This window comes from Xyrauchen texanus, chromosome 35 (assembly GCF_025860055.1).
Source record: "Xyrauchen texanus isolate HMW12.3.18 chromosome 35, RBS_HiC_50CHRs, whole genome shotgun sequence".
Classification (NCBI taxonomy): Eukaryota; Metazoa; Chordata; class Actinopteri; order Cypriniformes; family Catostomidae; genus Xyrauchen; species Xyrauchen texanus.
Genome location: NC_068310.1, coordinates 34,220,348 through 34,237,875, shown reverse-complemented (window position 1 = coordinate 34,237,875; position 17,528 = coordinate 34,220,348). Strand labels below are relative to the sequence as shown.

The 17,528-nt window shown below is 38.8% G+C and overlaps 1 protein-coding gene across 1 annotated transcript; it reads left to right on the top strand.

Annotated features, from left to right (window-relative positions):
* The first annotated feature begins 521 nt into the window (after positions 1-521).
* Positions 522-17,421, top strand: LOC127629217 (von Willebrand factor A domain-containing protein 1-like). The gene is made up of 6 exons (XM_052106345.1): positions 522-907; positions 7,555-8,112; positions 10,338-10,664; positions 13,030-13,323; positions 15,339-15,602; positions 15,789-17,421. Exons 1-5 carry the CDS (start codon positions 823-825, stop codon positions 15,590-15,592), a joined length of 1,518 nt encoding a protein of 505 aa, XP_051962305.1. The 5' UTR covers positions 522-822; the 3' UTR covers positions 15,593-15,602; positions 15,789-17,421.
* The last annotated feature ends 107 nt before the right edge of the window (positions 17,422-17,528 follow it).

The following is a 17,528-nucleotide window of genomic DNA, read 5'->3' as shown; positions in this document are numbered from 1 at the left end:
TAACAACCATGATGGTATTACCATTGTACATATCTAAAAAACATGGCATTACCATGGAGAAACATGTAAAATAACTTAACAAAAACATGGTATTATCATGGTATATGTTTACAAACATAATAGGCTATTACCATAGTCAATGTAATAATAAAAAAATAAAACAAAGTGGTATAACCATGGTAGATGTCCACAAACATGCTATTATCATATTACGAATGTACTTATCAAACATAAAATAGCATTACCACGGAATATGTCCAAAAAAGCACAGTAGGCCTATTACCATGGTTTACCATGATTTCATGTGTAAGTTTTAAAGGACTAAAGTGTTTAAGTACTTACTCAAACGCCCAGTTCTAGTTACACATAATGATACACATTATATGTCTATTCCCTAACAAGAAAATAACTGCATCGTAAAGATCAAAAGAACCAGAAACCGGGCACGGGTTCAAGATAGTGACGCTGGTACCAGTGTAAAAAAGGAGGTGCGCTCGTGCTGGAGAGACAGAAAGGGCGGGAGGGAACCTGGTGCATTCAGTAGCCGAGAGAAAACGCGTCTGCTTTTGATTTAACCGAATGCTTTTTGGAAGAGGACTGGAATGGAGTTTCGCATTTTTTACGTTCAAGACGAGTAAATGATGTGGTTCCGCACAGGTGCTGCGGCTGCGACTTTATAGCTGAATTATATAAAAACATTTGGGTGACTGCATATAGTGAATGTGACTTCTAAGTGGATAGAAAATATACCGGGCGATGTAGACGCGGTGTGAAGGAGATAAAACATCCATAATTGACTGTAATTTTGATTTAAAGTCCATCATGGAGGTGCAAACAGCGGTCATGTGTGTTTTCTTCAGCCTGCTCTTGTGTTCAGGGGACTCTCAGGACTCGGTACCTGATTCAGGTGAGTCGTGCGAGTCATGTCGATCAGTTAATCGTATCGGAATGGTCAGTTCAGGTCATGTTTTAATTTAGGATTCTGTAGGCTACTTGATTCAAGTTAGTAGTCACATCTGTCATTTATAATTCAGGACTCAGTGTCTGATTCATGGTAATTATATCGACCCTGTATTCATTTAAGACTCGGAAATATGACATAAGTGAGTCATATTTGTCATGTTTTCATTCAGGACTTGTCGTTCATATATGAAGTGTGTCATCCAGGACAGGTGAGTCATGTGGGTCAGTCAGGACCTGATTCAGTAGAGGAGATTATTCTTTATTTATCGTTATGGGAGGGGAAATTCTGTTGCATCAGCAAAACAGCATCAATACAGTATTTACAGTGTTCCGGTAAATACAATGAGCACATACACAGGCAGCCAAAAGTTTGGAATAATGTAGAGATTTTGCTCTTATGGGAAGAAATTGGTACTTTTATTCACCAAAGTCGGATTCAACTGATCACAATGTATAGTCAGGACATTAATAATGTGAAAAATTTGTATTACAATTAGAAATTTTTTTCTTCTTAAACTACTTCAAAGAGTTCTCATCAAAAAAATCCTGCACGTGCAGCAATGACAGCTTTGCAGATCCTTGTTATTCTAGCTGTCAGTTTGTCCAGATACTCAGGTGACCTTTCACCCCACACTTCCTGTAGCACTTGCCATAGATGTGGATGTCTTGTCGGGCACTTCTCACGCACCTTACAGTCTAGCTGATCCCACAAAAGCTCAATGGGGTGAAGATCCGTAACACTCTTTTCCAAAGATCTGTTGTCCAATGTCTGTTTCTTTGCCCACTCAAACCTTTTCTTTTTGATTTTCTGATTCAAAAGTGGCTTTTTCTTTGCAATTCTTCCCATAAGACCTGCACCCTTGAGTCTTCTCTTTACTGTTGTACATGAAACTGGTGTTGAGCGGGTAGAATTCAATGAAGCTGTCAGCGGAGGACATGTGAGGCGTCTATTTCTCAAACTAGAGACTCTGATGTACTTATCCTCTTGTTTAGTTGTACATCTGGCCTTCCACATCTCTTTCTGTCCTTGTTAGAGCCAGTTGTCCTTTGTCTTTGAAGACTGTAGTTACACCTTTGTATGAAATCTTCGTTTTTTTTTTGGCAATTTCAAGCATTCCTGAAAGCATTGATTGAATGACGAGTTTCTAGAGAAAGCTGTTTCATTTTTGACCTAATATTGACCTTAAGACATGCCAGTCTATTGTACACTGTGGCAACTCAAAAACAAAGACAACGTTAAGCTTCATTTAATGAACCAAACAGCTTTCAGCAGTGTTTGATATAATGGCAAGTGATTTTCTAGTACCAAATTATCAATTTAGCATGACTACTCAAGGATAAGGTGTTGGAGTGATGCTGCTGTCTAGATTTGATCAAAAATGACTTTTTTTAAATAGTGATGGTGCTGTTGTTTACATCAGTAATGTCCTGACTATACTTTGTGATCAGTTGAATGCCACTTTGGTGAATTAAAGTACCAATTTCCTTCCGAAACAGCAAAATCTGTACATTATTCCAAACTTTTGGCCATCAGTGTGTGTGTGTGTGTGTGTGTGTGTGTGTGTGTGTGTATATATATATATATATATATACACACACACACACACACACACTAGGCTACTGGTCAAATGTTTTGAAACACTTATATATATTTTTTTTCACATTTTAGAATAATAGTAAAGTCATCAAAACTTTGGAATAATATAAATGAAACTATGGGAATTATGTTGTGACTAAAAAAAAATCCAAAATAAATCAAAACTGTGTTTTATTTTAGCATCTTCAAAGTAGTCACCCTCATGAACTCTTGACATTTTCTCAACCAACTTCTTGAGGAATCACCCTGGGATGCTTTTTAAACGGTATTGAAGGAGTTCCCATCTATGTTGGGCACTTATTGGCTTCTTTTCTTTGTTATTTGGTCCAAGTCATCAAATCCAAACCTTTTTTTTAGATTATATGGTGGCACAATTATATTTTTGTCTATAAAACTAATTTCAAACATTTAAGCATATACCTTCAGATCATAGATATTTAAGATCTCGAGAAACATTTCAGTCAAGTGTTTCAAAAGTTTTGACACACACGCACGCACGCATATATAAGTCATTAAATCAAATTTTTTAACCACTCCACAGATTTCATATTAGCAAACTATAGTTTTGGCAAGTCATTCAGGACATCTACATTGTGCATGACATGAGTAATTTTTCCAAGACTTGTTTACAGACAGATTGTTTCACTTTTAATGGACTATATCACAATTCCAGTGGGTCAGAAGTTTACCTGTGGATGTATTTTAAGGCTTACCTTCAAACCCAGTGCATCTTTGCTTGACATTATGGAAAATCAGAAGAAATCATCCAAGACCTCAGAAAAAAATTGAGGACCTCCACAAGTCTGGTTCATCCTTGGGAGAAATTTCCATATGTCTGATGGTACCACGCAGCCATCATATTATTCAGGAAGGAGACGCATTCCATCTCCTGGAGATGAACGTAGTTTGAAAAGTGCAAATAAATACCAGAACAACAGCAAAGGACCTTGTGAAGATGCTGGAGGAAACAGGTAGACAAGTATCTATATCCACAGTAATACGAGTCCTATATCAACATAATCTGAAAGGCTGCTCAGCAAGGAAGAAGCCAATGTCAGCTTCAAACCGCATGTCCTGAACTTTTTGTACTTCAATGCATATGGTCCAAGTTCAAATGGTGTTCAAGTGGTGTGAGCACTAGAAAACTTGACGTTGCATTTGTTTTTTAGTTGAAATAATTACATTTCTCTCACTTGAACTGTGGTCTGAGTAGCAGTTCATATATAACACCATACACTCACCTAGAACTTTATTAGGAACACCTGTACACCTACTTATTCATTTGATTATCTAATCAGCCAATCATGTGGCAGCAATGCACTGCATAAAATCATGCAAATATGGGTCAGGAGCTTCAGTTAATGTTCACATCAACCATCACAATAGGGAAAATTGGTGGCATGATTGTTGGTGCCAGACAGGCTGGTTTGACTGGTATAACTGCTGATCTCCTTGGATTTTCATGCACAACAGACACTATAGTCTCTAGAGTTTACTCAGAAAAGTGCCAAAAACAAAAAACATACAGTCAGCGGCAGTTCTGTGGACAGAAACACATTGTTGATGAAAAAGGTCAACGGAGAATGGCCAGACAGGTTTGAGCTGACAGAAAGGCTACAGTTACTCAGATAACCACTCTGTACATTTGTAGTGTGCAGAATATCATCTAAGAATGCAAACACATCGAACCTTGAGGCGAATGGGCTACGACAGCAGAAGACCATATTGGGAACTATTTTTAGGACCATACTGTTCCTAATAAAGTTCTAGGTGAGTGTATATTGGATAACTGGTGCAGTGTGCACAACATACGCTTTGGACCTCTTATAGAGGCTCTAACAGTCAGTGACTCACAGGAAAAGTCTGCAATACCCTTGATCATTCTGGCTTGGAGTTTCATGCCCTGGTTCCAACTGGTCCAGCAGAGGTTGCTTATTATACTGGTTCAGCTTACCAGATGGCCTCTTTTCCCTGAACAAAACTGAAACTGAAATTTATGAAAACTGCGTATGAACACTTTCCTACAGAAAAGCTCTGTTTATATAGAGCTTGCATCCTGTTTTGGTAGTTTTTTATTTAATCATACTATAATCGTTTTACATTTGCCCCAGTGAAACCGAAAGGCCAGTGGTGTGACAAAGAGATACTTGTATATTCCCTAGAATTTGTTTCAAATTGGTTGAAACAATGCTCCTCACTGCACAAAGGTGGGCGATTTTGGATTGTCTTTAGGAGAGGAACACTTGGAAACATTCTATCAAGTCCTCTCGCCCACTTTCTCTCTCTCTCTCTCTCTCACTCTCTCTCTCTTGAATGCACTCTTACTGTTCAGTGGTTGCTGTAGTAGCCTCTACATTCCTCCTTTTCCTTTATATGAAACAATTTTCACCTCCCCCTTTCTTGTCATGCCCCCTCGCCCACTCGCCTCACATTTGTAACATCCAGTAGCACATCCCCTGTTCCTTCTCCCATCTGTTTATGTTTATCATGCAGCTCCAGGTTAGAGGGCTCTTCTGAGCGGAAATTCTTCAAATGGCCAAATCAAACGTTCCATCTATGTAAATACTATGAAGGTCTCACTAGTTCTTCCTTATCCTGACAAAATCTACTGTTTTCTTATCCCTGTTTTTAGTATCTACGGTTTCAGCTTTCTCTCTACTTAAATGACTGATTTCCTTACTCGTTTTAACACTTTTCTACATCTGGCCCCTTATTTTAAAAGTGTCTTCACATTCCATTGTGCCCACCATAACATTTAATGAGTGTGTGGTCATAACTGCATCCAAACTTGTATGGCAACTTGCATAATAAACAACAGAATCTATGTTAACTGAATTAATAATGACCAAACGTAATAGTCGTAATAGTGTTTACGCCCATACTTTGGCAAGTAAAACAAGTGAAAAAAATAAAGAAAAATAAACATAGACTTGCACTGAACATGGAAATCCAAGCCAAATCTTGAGACTTGGTCTAGTAAGGATTAGGAACCACTTAGCAACCACCCAGAACACCCTAGCAAATGCATAGCAATGTGCTAAATTGATTCAGAACACCATAGCAGCAACATAGCAACGCCCTGGCAACCACCCACAACACCCTTGCATAATGGCTGTGAGTTTTGCATTGGTAAGGACCACTCACATTTTCTTCCGAAAAATTTAAAATACTCTTCAAATGACAGATCGCCAGTAACTGACTCCCCCTCCTTCCTTGGAATCCGTGGTGTGTTTTAGCTCTGCTGGAGTATGTGTTAAATAAACACTCAGAACATCTCTCCCTACTTGAGTTCAATGTTAAACCAGAGCTCTTTTTTCCTTAAAGGTGAAGTGTCACATTTCTTCCAAGTTAAAATACTTTCTCCTATACCAGCTTAACCTGTTAATGTGCACCCCCTGTTTGAGCACAAACCATGAAAATGACATTCCTGAACTTAAATGGTTGTATTTACTGGACCCTTTGGAGTATGGACACAGTTGTAGTATCTTTTGAAAGAAGAAACTTTCCCAAGTTTCAGAATTAATACATGTTGTTATTTTTTAGAGAAGCTGAAGTTTATAGTAATGGAAATATATTGTGCTGAACGTGTTTTTATAATCTAAAAAAAAACAATAATAAAAGTACCAAGACAACCCAGAAATACAATGTTATCAAAGCCACAAGTCTAAAGAAGTTACGTTTTAAATATGAAGATGATCGAACAAGAAATGAGGTTCCTGCTGCTTTTTTCTCTGTAAAATCGCTGGAAGCGTACAGAGTCAAATTAAGGCTCCGCCTCTCAAGACGACACTAAATCTGACTGCACTGCTTGGCTATCATGAATAAAACAACACCGCATTTTTTAAAATAGACTTTGGAGACGGCTGGTTTTGTTTATGAGACTCTAATATATCAGATCATATACAGTTTTACAACACGAATGCTGCTCAGATTGCAAAGTTTGTTGAAGAACGATGACGAAGGGTAAATCTTTCAGGCGAGAGCTCATGTGAACAATGGAGAATATATAAATATTTCTCAGATTTATCACTTTTATGGACAAAAAGTGCTATTGGATGTTTTTCAATGAGAGCTTGTCATGGAACTGGATTCATCTGGTGATCGCGTTTTCATAAAAAAGGTATGAAGTCCCGTTTTGATATTGCATTTTTTCATAAGGACTCCTGCACAAATAACGAAATTGCTGTTTCTGGAGCATTGCTGTCGTGAAACAGAAATCGGATATCAATGTTGAACCCTTAGACCTTTGAAAAGATGTAGCATTTGTTAACATTGATTACGTTTATAGATGGTAAATCATATATTCAATGTAAGCAGGGTGATGTCACCACCGCGTGCGGGCGATTGCGTATCAACAGGTTAAAGGAATAACTTTTTGTGGTAATCAACATTATGCCACAAATGCTGTTGATTAAGCTGAAATTGTACTGATCCTAGAACATTCCAGAGACAACGATGAGCAAAGCTGAATTTATACAGTGGAAAAGGCCAAACATTTTTCTCCTGAATGAACTAAAGCAACCTGGGTCAACGAAACCTGAATCTAAAAATAAGTTGAGGAAAATATATAAAGAACGTCAAGTCCAAGCCACACCTACAAATAGTTTTAACCAATCATCAGCGCTCTTCGTCAAGAACTTCAGGGATGTGTCCAAACACAAGAAATATCACCAAACAAACACCTTAGCAGAACAAAAACATCTATGAATTTCATCATAATTGTTACAAAAACAAAAAGTTTCTTCGTCCAGGAAGTATAAATTAAACTTAAGCCATTCGTGGGTAGATTCCCACAAATCGTTTAAACATTTTGGCTCTGTGGTGCTATCAAAACATTACTTTATTTGTTTTTATCATTCCGACTAACCTGACAAAGCAACATTGGCTCAGCCAATTGTGTGACTTTCAGGTGGGACGACCTGTTTGACTGACCAATAGCAGACAGGAGAGTGTTCAGTTTGAAATGTAAATGTCTACTCACTTTTTTTTTCCAGTTCTGAACTGCTGCAAGGGTGACGTCCTTTTCCTCCTGGACTCCTCAGGAAGTGTGGGCTCCTATGAGTTCTCCCGCATGAGGGACTTCCTGTCTGAACTCCTTTTGCCTTTCTCATTGGGGCCAGACGAGGTGAGGGTGGGGCTGCTGCAGGTGGGGTCCGAGCCCCACCTTGAGTTTGGTTTTGACACCTACGACTCCCAACAAGGACTGCAGGAGGCTCTGAAGCGGACTAGACAGCTAAAGGGTGATACCAACACGGTGGATGCTCTACTAATGGCCCAGGATCAGGTTTTAAAACAAGGTGTACCTGGAGGGGCAAGACCAGATCTGCCAAGGGTTTTGGTTTGGCTCACGGATGGAGTAGATATCGGTGCGGTGCAGGAGCCAATGGCGAGACTGCGAGATGAAGGTGTGGCTGTACTGGTGGTTTCCACCGGTCACGGGAACTACCAGGTGCTGAGAGACGTTGTGAGCCCACCTGCCGAGGAGCACCTGCTCTTTGTGGATATTGATGACATAAGCATCATCTCCGAAGACTTGAGGAACGCGATTATAGGTGCGTTTCACTCACCTATCCAAAAGCTAATTAATGAAATATTTCCTCCAAAAATGAAAACATTGCCATCATTTACACACCCTTGTTATGTCGTTCCAAATCTGGATGACTTTCTGTGTTCCAAGTTTTGCAGAATGTTTACACTGCTGTTTTTCCATTCAATTAAAGCAATATTTTTAGTAAAACCACACCAACCACGACAGTAACCATTGAAAAAAAATAAACTATGATTATAAAATTTTGCCAAAAAAAACATGGTTACTACAGTTTTACTATATTAATACCATGGTTCATTTGTGGTACATGTATCATAGTTTTTCAAGTAATTTTTCTTGCCAGAAAACAAACAAACATGGTGCATAATGTATTGTTACTGTAGTAAAGGTAATTATTGTGAGGGATTGATTAAAGCTATGGCGGGGGAACACAAAATAATTGCGAATCAATACAAAACGAGGGAGCACAAAACTTATTGTGAGGGAATGCAAAGCAAAGCAAAGCAAAACTATTGCAAAGGAACTCAAAACTATTTCAGAAATGAATTACCCTTCCTGTCCTCTAAGAGGCTACATAATACAGCGATCAGTACAGACATGCTTCAATATAGACATCAAGTGCCTTAAAAATACTACAAATACCTTAAAAGAACTGAAATTTAAAGTGATAGTTCACCCAAACGTCTCTCACCATTTGCTTACCCTCATGCCATTCCAGATGTGTATGACTTTCTTTCTTCTGTAGAACACAAATTAGGATTTTTAGAAAATTATTTCAGCTCTGTAGGTCCATACAATACAAGTGAATGGGTGCCAAAATGTTAACTCCAGTGTTTTACTCCATTTATTTAAGTCCTTTTTTTATATAAATTATTTTCCCTGCCCAGTAGGGGGCGTAATGCATACAAACATGTGAATCACCAAAAACACAAGAAGAAGAATGTGAAAGTTAAAGTGGAGATTGACTGCGCAAGGAGAAGAATTTATTGTAAAAAATTACTTAAATATTGATCTGTTTCTCATCCACACCTATATCACTTCTGAAGACATTGATTAAACCACTGGAGTCTTATGGATTACTTTTATGCTGACTTATTTGATTTTTGAAGCTTCAAAATTTTGGCTCCCATTCACTTGCATTGTATAGACCCCGTCTGGTGGGGAGCATGGACATTCTGATAAATATCTCCTTTTGTGTTTCACTGAAGAAACATCATCATCATGAGGGTAAATGAATGATGGCATGATTTACTTTTTGCATGAACAATTTCTTTAATCTGATGTGTAACTGAATCAAATGTGAACATAAAATACCCCACTTGCCAAATGAGTGCCACCCACAGTCTTCTCACATAAAGCTCACCATATTAAGACTGACAGCTTATAAACATCTGTAAACCATGATTTCATATTTCATCCAAAATAACAATAATCATAATCTGATGAGAGAGTTTTCTAAACAGGGCGAGTGATCCTATGTGGGTGTGAATAGCCCCTCCGTATCTCCACCCTAGTGTCCCGAAGGAATCTTGGTCTCCATGCCAGTCCACTCCGACACAAATAGCTTGAGACAGCTCCAAGTGAAGAGGGGTCTGGAGGAAGAGGGGACAGGAACAGAGAGACACTGTAATGAGAGATGGGGGCTATTAATAAATAAATTATTTTGGCCTTTTTGACCCACAGCAAAGTCCCCCCGGAGCACTAGACGTAGCTATTTATAGCGGGCATTCCTCCTCGTGTATATAAGGCGTTGCATATGTGTGCACTTACAGACACTTAGAAAAACAAAGGCATCAATCATACACAAAAATTCAGTCCAGGTGAAGTGGTGCCCTTTTAGACATTGCCGTCAAAATTGATTTAGTCACAGTGAAAAGTAAGACAAGCTATTATGGCAAGCATCACTTGCTATTGCTTATACTTGGGGTTAGGGATTTGAACAAAACTCCTAAATGAATGATACTTGATGCAGCTTGTTGAGGAGAGGTGTGCTTTAGTTTTAAGTGATCAGACTAATTGTTTTCACCTAGAGAATGATAAAAAAGGTGAAAAAAAAAAAATATTCTTTTTGGACAAATGGACTGAGCAACCACCCAAAACACAGCATACACCATTCCTCCAGAAAGTGTAAAAATCTTGTTTATTTTAAAGCTTGTCAATTAAGTCTAGGGGTCCTACTGAATTTCATACTCTATACTAACCACACGTTCTCTCTCTGATCAAACACAGAGATTATTCGTGTCAAGAGGTTACAGGTGAAGTCGGTCACCACTACTTCTGCTCTGCTGGAATGGAGGCCAATGTTGGCTGGCACCGGCTACTATGAAATCCAGTTTAGGCCCATCGGAACAGAAGAGACTGCAGGGCCAGGGGGTTCAGGAACCAGCCCTTTTAAGAGACCCAACCAACCTTTTAAGAGAATAACTCGGCCTGGAGATGCCAGCTCGGCTCAGCTGAATGGCCTTCATCCAGACACCACGTATAAAGTCCTGCTCACCCCAAAGGCTAACCTGGAGTTCCTAAACACTCTTTCGGCCACCTTTACCACTCAACCAGGTGGGAGGAGCTTAATATGCAGAGCCATTAAGGGGAAAATGGCATGTTTTCAAAAGCCAAATCTTTTTACTTTTAAAGGTGCTTGGGCTACATAACGGGAGACTTGTCCATAGCACACTCCAAAAATGAAGTCATTACTCTTAATTGAATTGCAAAAAGTTTTTGCATGTAATTTAAAGTCAGTTCTTCATTCAGTTTAATTCAGATAGTGGCTTATTGTGAGAAAGCAACGTTTCAGTTTACATGCGCTTTACTGTATGCGGCGTACTCTTTACTGCCGTATACAGTACATGTGGCTCGGTCAGTAAGCAGCTTTCTCCACAGAAATTTAATTTCCCTGCAACGCTTGTGTAAAAGACAAACATGGCTTTATTTCCAGATATTGTTGCTGTATTTGTTTCCTGCACTTTCTATCATAACCTGGTGGTGGTGTAGTGGGCTAAAGCACATAACTGGTAATCAGAAGGTTGCTGGTTCAATCCCCACAGCCATCACCATTGTGTCCTTGAGCAAGGCACTTAACTCCAGGTTGCTCCGGGGGGATTGTCCCCCAGAGCACTGCACTGTAAGTCTACCAAAAATGCATCTGCCAAAATGCATAAAAAAATAACCTGCAGCTGAATTGCGATGCAGTAGTGGGGTTTACCTCTAACGTAAAACTCCAGGATTTCCCAAATGTACCAGCGCATATGCAAATCTGAGGGACGGTCAATATTTTACTTTGGCGTGCATACATCGGTATAGATTATTGTGTATGTGCTTTTCCCACTGTAGGAATTTTGTATTCTTTTCACTGTGTTGACTTGTTGTTGGGCTCCATCCTATGACGTTTGTTAACCGGTCTGTTCCATGCACATGCGCAGGCCTCGAAAACATGTAAGAAAGCCGCTTATGGCCTTTACATGGCCACATTAAACCGTGTTCTCAGGGCTCTCTTAATCCCTCAAACAGCATTAGGGAAATTGACGTTCTTGTTTACATGCCATTTAAAAATGCCTTCAATCTAAACAGTATATAAGGGGGAACAAAGACACAAAATCACATTTTAATCTACATTTGCATATATGTAAACAATGAACACCCAATATCTATTGTTAAATCCATTTATATAGACATACTGTATGTGACCTGCTCCATCATTTTGAGTGACTTTGACCCAGAAAGCAGAGTTTGACACTGAGTTTTATGCACTAAATAAAAATGTAAATTAAATGATTATCGGCACCGGTTTGGAGTAGAAAGAAACTTAAGGATAATATCATAAAATAATCAGAAAATGTATTGCATTGAACCAGAAACACATTTTGAGTTTAAAGTTTTTTGTAGTATTAACCTTTATGATAACCTGGATGATATGAACATGGGAACTTAATTTGATTGAACCTGGAACATTCTTTTAAGTTCATTTGCCAACATGTGTATTATAATGTTGATTACCCCAGAAAGTCATTTCAACTCGTCCCTCTTTTATTTAAAAAAGAAAACAAAAATCTGGGTTACAATGAGGCACTTGCAATGGAAGTGAATGGGTCCAATCTGTAAACGTTAAAATATTTACTGTTTCAAAAGTATAGCCACAAGATGTAAACAATCGTATTTTAGTGTTATAAAATTGTATGCTGGGTTAAATGACATTGTGTCATCATGGCAACAAAGTTGTAATATTGGGTATAACTTTACACAGATATGGTTAGTAAGGAATTCTATCCCACCAAACTCATATTGATATGCATGATGTTTATATCCCATGGCTATACTTTTAAAACAGTGTGCATTTATTTTCTCCCCTTTTTCGCCCCAATTTGGAATGCCCAATTCCCAATGCCCTCTAAGTCCTCGTGGTGGCATAGTGACTAGCCTCAATCCAGGTGGTGGAGAACGAATCTCAGTTGCCTCCACGTCTGAGACATCAATCCGTGCATCTTATCACATGGCTTGTTGAGCACGTTACCACGGAGACATGGAGCGCGTGTGGAGGTTTCACGCTATTTTCAGCGGCATCCACGCACAACTCGCCATGCGACCCACTAAGAGCGAACCACATTATAGCGACCATGAGGAGGTTACCCCATGTGACTCTACCCTCCCTAGTAACCAGCCAATTTGGTTGCTTAAGGGAACTGGCTGGAGTCACTCAACACACCCTGGGATTCGAACTCGCAACTCCTGGGGTGATGCTCAGTGTCTTTACTCGCCGAGCTACCCGGGCCCCTCAAAACAGTGTGTATTGTAACATTTATGGACTGGCCCCATTGTAAATAAATAAAATAATATCTATAAATATAGATCGAAAAAACTGAATTGTGTCCATATGCAGTTTAGATGCTTGTTCAAACATTCTTCTCTCTCATGTTATCATCCAAAGTCAATCCGCCCCAGCCAGAGGTCCAGACCCTTTCGACAGTCACGGTGTCAGAGTCGACCTCTAATAGTGTGCGGGTGAGCTGGGGTCCGCTGCAGCCTAACCTCATTCTGGGTTACCAGATTGAGTATTCAGCACTTCCTACAGGACAGCTCCGGGTCATCAGCGTCAGTAACCTGCAGAACTCCACCGTCCTGACAAACCTCTATCCTGACTCTCAGTACCTGGTCACTGTGAGCGCAGAACACTTCTCTGGCAAAGAGAGAGCCATGTCTGTGAAAGCCTGTACACAGGAGGGTAAGGATGAACGGATGTGTGATGCATGCCTTTATTAGTGTATACTCAGACAGGATTGATTCCTGGAACCATGGGGCTTATTAAGAAGGGTGTGCTATTACTGTCTAAGCAATTGGTTGATAAAACAGGCAAAGCATCTCATAGACTTGCATTAAATCAGGGATCCGAGCCATATCTAGGGACCAGAAAATCATAGAGACTTGAGTGTGGTAAGCTTGTCCATAACCCTTGCACCACCACCGAAAACTCCCTGGCAACTACATAGTAACGCAAACAACTACTCTGAAAACTTTAGTAAACAACTTTTGAGTGGGTGCAGAGTTTTGCACAGAAACATTAAAATCTAGTAACTAATTTGTCAGTTAAACAAATATTCTGGGTTCGGTACAAGTTAAGCTCAATCGACAGCATTTGTGGCATTTTTAATGTGCTCATTTTAACCGGCGGTTAAATCCATGTCCAAATATGGAATGATTGTTGCTAAAAAAGTCATTTTGTCCCTGTGGGATAAAAAAGGAAGGCCTCTCTTCCAGGCCTGGCTTGCAGAGCTACCTCCACCTTACACATGGAAAGAATTAGATACAATAAATCTGGAACTGCAGCTAAATTTGATAAACTGTAGGAAACCCTTTGTAGCTTCCTGCGGCCTAACTAGGACTAATTGTTTGTTAATTTCCAGATGATTGTTAATTATCATCTGTGAGGTCTGTATTCAGTACATTAAAGTAACAGCTCGTCATTCTTGTTACTACCACCTCACTTCTTGTTATTTTCCGTTGCTATGTATTTTCTTTTCCTGCAAGCAGCATGCATTGTTTGGATATGAGGGGTTACTCTGTCTGCATCCTTTTTTATTTTATTTTATTTATTTATGTGTGCATGTATGCAGGTTTTTTTTTGTCTTTTGAAAATGTATAATATGAAATAGAAGTATATATATATATATATATATATATATATATATATATATATATATATATATATATATAAACATGTCCAAACCAGGTGCGACGTAATAAAGCTGACAACGATTTTTCATGTTAATCTGAGATTTTGTTTTCCGTAACAAGTCGCAACCATGTTGTTCTCGGTTGTTTGGTTTTAATTTCTGCTGTGCCTTTATTTTTTGTCCTTATTGGTTTTATTAATTTTTATTTATTTTAATCCCCATTTCTCCCAATTTGGCATGCCCAATTTCCCCTACTTAGTAGGTCCTCATTGTGGCATGGCTACTCACCTCATTCCGGGTGGGGGAGGACAAGTCTCAGTTCCCTCCGCTTCTGAGAGGGTCAATCCGCGCATCTTATCACGTGGCTCACTGTACATGACACCTCGGAGGCTCACAGCATGTGGACGCTCATGCTATTCTCCGCAATTCACACGCAACTTACCAAGCGCCACATTGAGAGTGAGAACCACTAATCATCACCACGAGGAGTTTACCCCATGTGACTCTACCCTCCCTAGCAACTGGGCCAATTTGGTTGCTTAGGAGACCTGGCTGGAGTCACTCAGCACACCCTGGATTCGAGCTCGCGATTCCAGGGCTGGTAGTCTGCATCCTTATTGGTTAATTCAACGGTTACTACGTACACTGTGAAAACCTTCTTACTCAGTATTTTTGTCTTGTTTTACAGTACAAATATCTTTAAAACAATATACACTTACTTGAGAAGCAATATTGCATAATATATTATACTGCTGAAATAGTATCATATCAATATTTTATCTTGTTTTTCAGTAAAAATATCCTCCCTATAATATGATTAACTTAATTGAAAAGGAAAATCGCATTAGATATTGTATAAGACTGGTTGTTAGAGAACATATTGTGAATTACTGTGTTTATTTCATTGTTTTACCCCATTTGCAAATCCTTATAGCACTCCGACTACGCCCAAACCCTTTAGTATTCCTGCCAATATCATTCCCACATTCATTTGACTCCTACTGAATTCCCATCAAGAAGTGGGAAGCTTAATGTCTCTCTCTCTCTCTCTCTCTCTCTCTCTCAGTGTTGCCCGCTCTATCTGATCTTCAGCTGACCACAGTGGGCAATGAGTCAGTGCAGCTGCGGTGGAAGGGGAGCGCTGACGGGCTCCGTGGTTACTGGGTCACATGGGAGCGAGGTCTTAGTCAGCGCTCTACCCTGTACTTACCACCCAACCTACTGTCCACCACCCTCAATCACGTGCCCCCCAGCGCCCGGGTCTGCGTCTCTCCGGTGTACCGGACCACTCGAGGGGAGGGTCTCTGCTGCACTGCTTAGTTCAGCTTAGGTGAGACACCCATCTGTGAGACAAGGGGATTATATAAGATTCATTTACATAGAAAGGAGGCATGTTTGAGCTTAAAAGTTTGTAAAATACATTGTGCAGTAGTGCCTGTCACTATGCAATGTGTTAATGCAATTTCATTATATAATAGAAATGAAAACATCACCTTTTGTTTGTTTTTCCACGAAGCTGCATTTTCCTGGAACCGTTGTACGGTGCTCTGCCATACACGAAACATAGAGGGACGAACAACACGTAAAACTTTCCTCAAATGGAAAGATGGGAGGAAAAGAGAGTCCATGACACTGTAACAGTCTGAACACCCATAGATGGGGTTCTTAAAACACACCAACACAACATGCACTGAATATTGATACACAGTGTTACACTTATATGCAACAATGACTAAACGAGTCTGAACTCAAAACTGACCATTGGAAGAATCATCCTACTTTTAAAGGAAAGTTCTGGGTTCAAAACAAGGTTAGCTCTATACACAGCATGTGTGGCATGCAGTCGATTACTGCAGAAAATAATTATGACTCGTCCCGTAGTTGACAAACACAAAAACAATTGCACTTACAGTAATGCACTTACAATGGAAGTCTATGGGGTCTAAGTGTACTGGTGGGTTTAAAAGCAAAAAATGCACAGCTTGTATACATTTTTCGGTAATAACATTAAATAACATTTTATTTAAGCTGCAAAAGTCTAAATTGTCCTTCTAGCAATACGTCAATATTTCTAGGTGGATAAACAGAATAAAATGATCATAATAGGAGTTATATTGGATGCAACTTTACACAGACAAGGTTGATTACTGATTTAATCTTGTGGCTATACTTTTGAAACAGTGCATATTTTAACAGTTATCCCAGTTCAGTATTTTGCCCCATAGACGTTCATTGTAAGTGCATCACAGCTAACATGATTTTTGGTTGTTTTTACTAACTGCAGTGCAAAATTATTTTCTATGTTAGTTACATATAAACTTTCCTAAAACATTCATTTAAGGTGCCACTATAATGTTCATGCATAAGATATTTGATTAAACTTATTAAGGATTAGTGCATTAAGTAATAGTTTGTAAATATCTTACATCATTATGCTTTTAGTTGGAGTTATATTTATCAGAGACATAGTTGGATATGGTATTTTCCAGATTTCTCGAGTTTTAGATCTTTGAAAAGGGAACAACAAGACATTTTTGTATTGAAATCTGAACCACTTTTGTCACTTGTTTTCTTTAAGGTCAGTATATTGCATTTAACCCTGCTTAAGTTACACTCTTCACTATATCTGCACATTTTCTCAGTGGTGAAACCCTGAAAATCTGGCATGGACCCTGATGATGGTGGTTACAGTTTTAAGATATTGCAGATGTTGTGATGTTTTGTGCAGGCAGGATTACGGACTTAAAATGATGTTTTGTGGGGATAGATTATCTCTATACAGCTGTTTTAATGCGTTGATCATTTTCTACATTATACCATCCAAAACAAAGCAAAGAAAAAAAGCTTTTTCAAGCATAATTCAGGATTATAGAGGATTGCAAGAATTTAGGCAATCTTTTTAAAGCTATTCTTATAATTGCTGCTGATTTCTGTCTTTATTTTGTTTTTTGCATCAAAATGGCAAGTTGAGCTTTTTGCATTATGAAATGGTGCTTGTTAATTCCCAGCTAAGCTGCATGTCTTAAAAATCACTGCTTTTAAAATGTTTTTAATTTTTAAATAAATCATTTTAAATTGTGTCATCGCTTTATTTTCTAACCTCTATGAAGGCAATTATACCTGATGATCTTTACATATTTTAAAATGTATATTTTGTTACAAATGACACATTCATGATATTTTTAATGATTAATGATTTTGGATGAATCTCACACAAACGTGTCTGGGTCATTTTTATATATATTTTTTTGTTTCC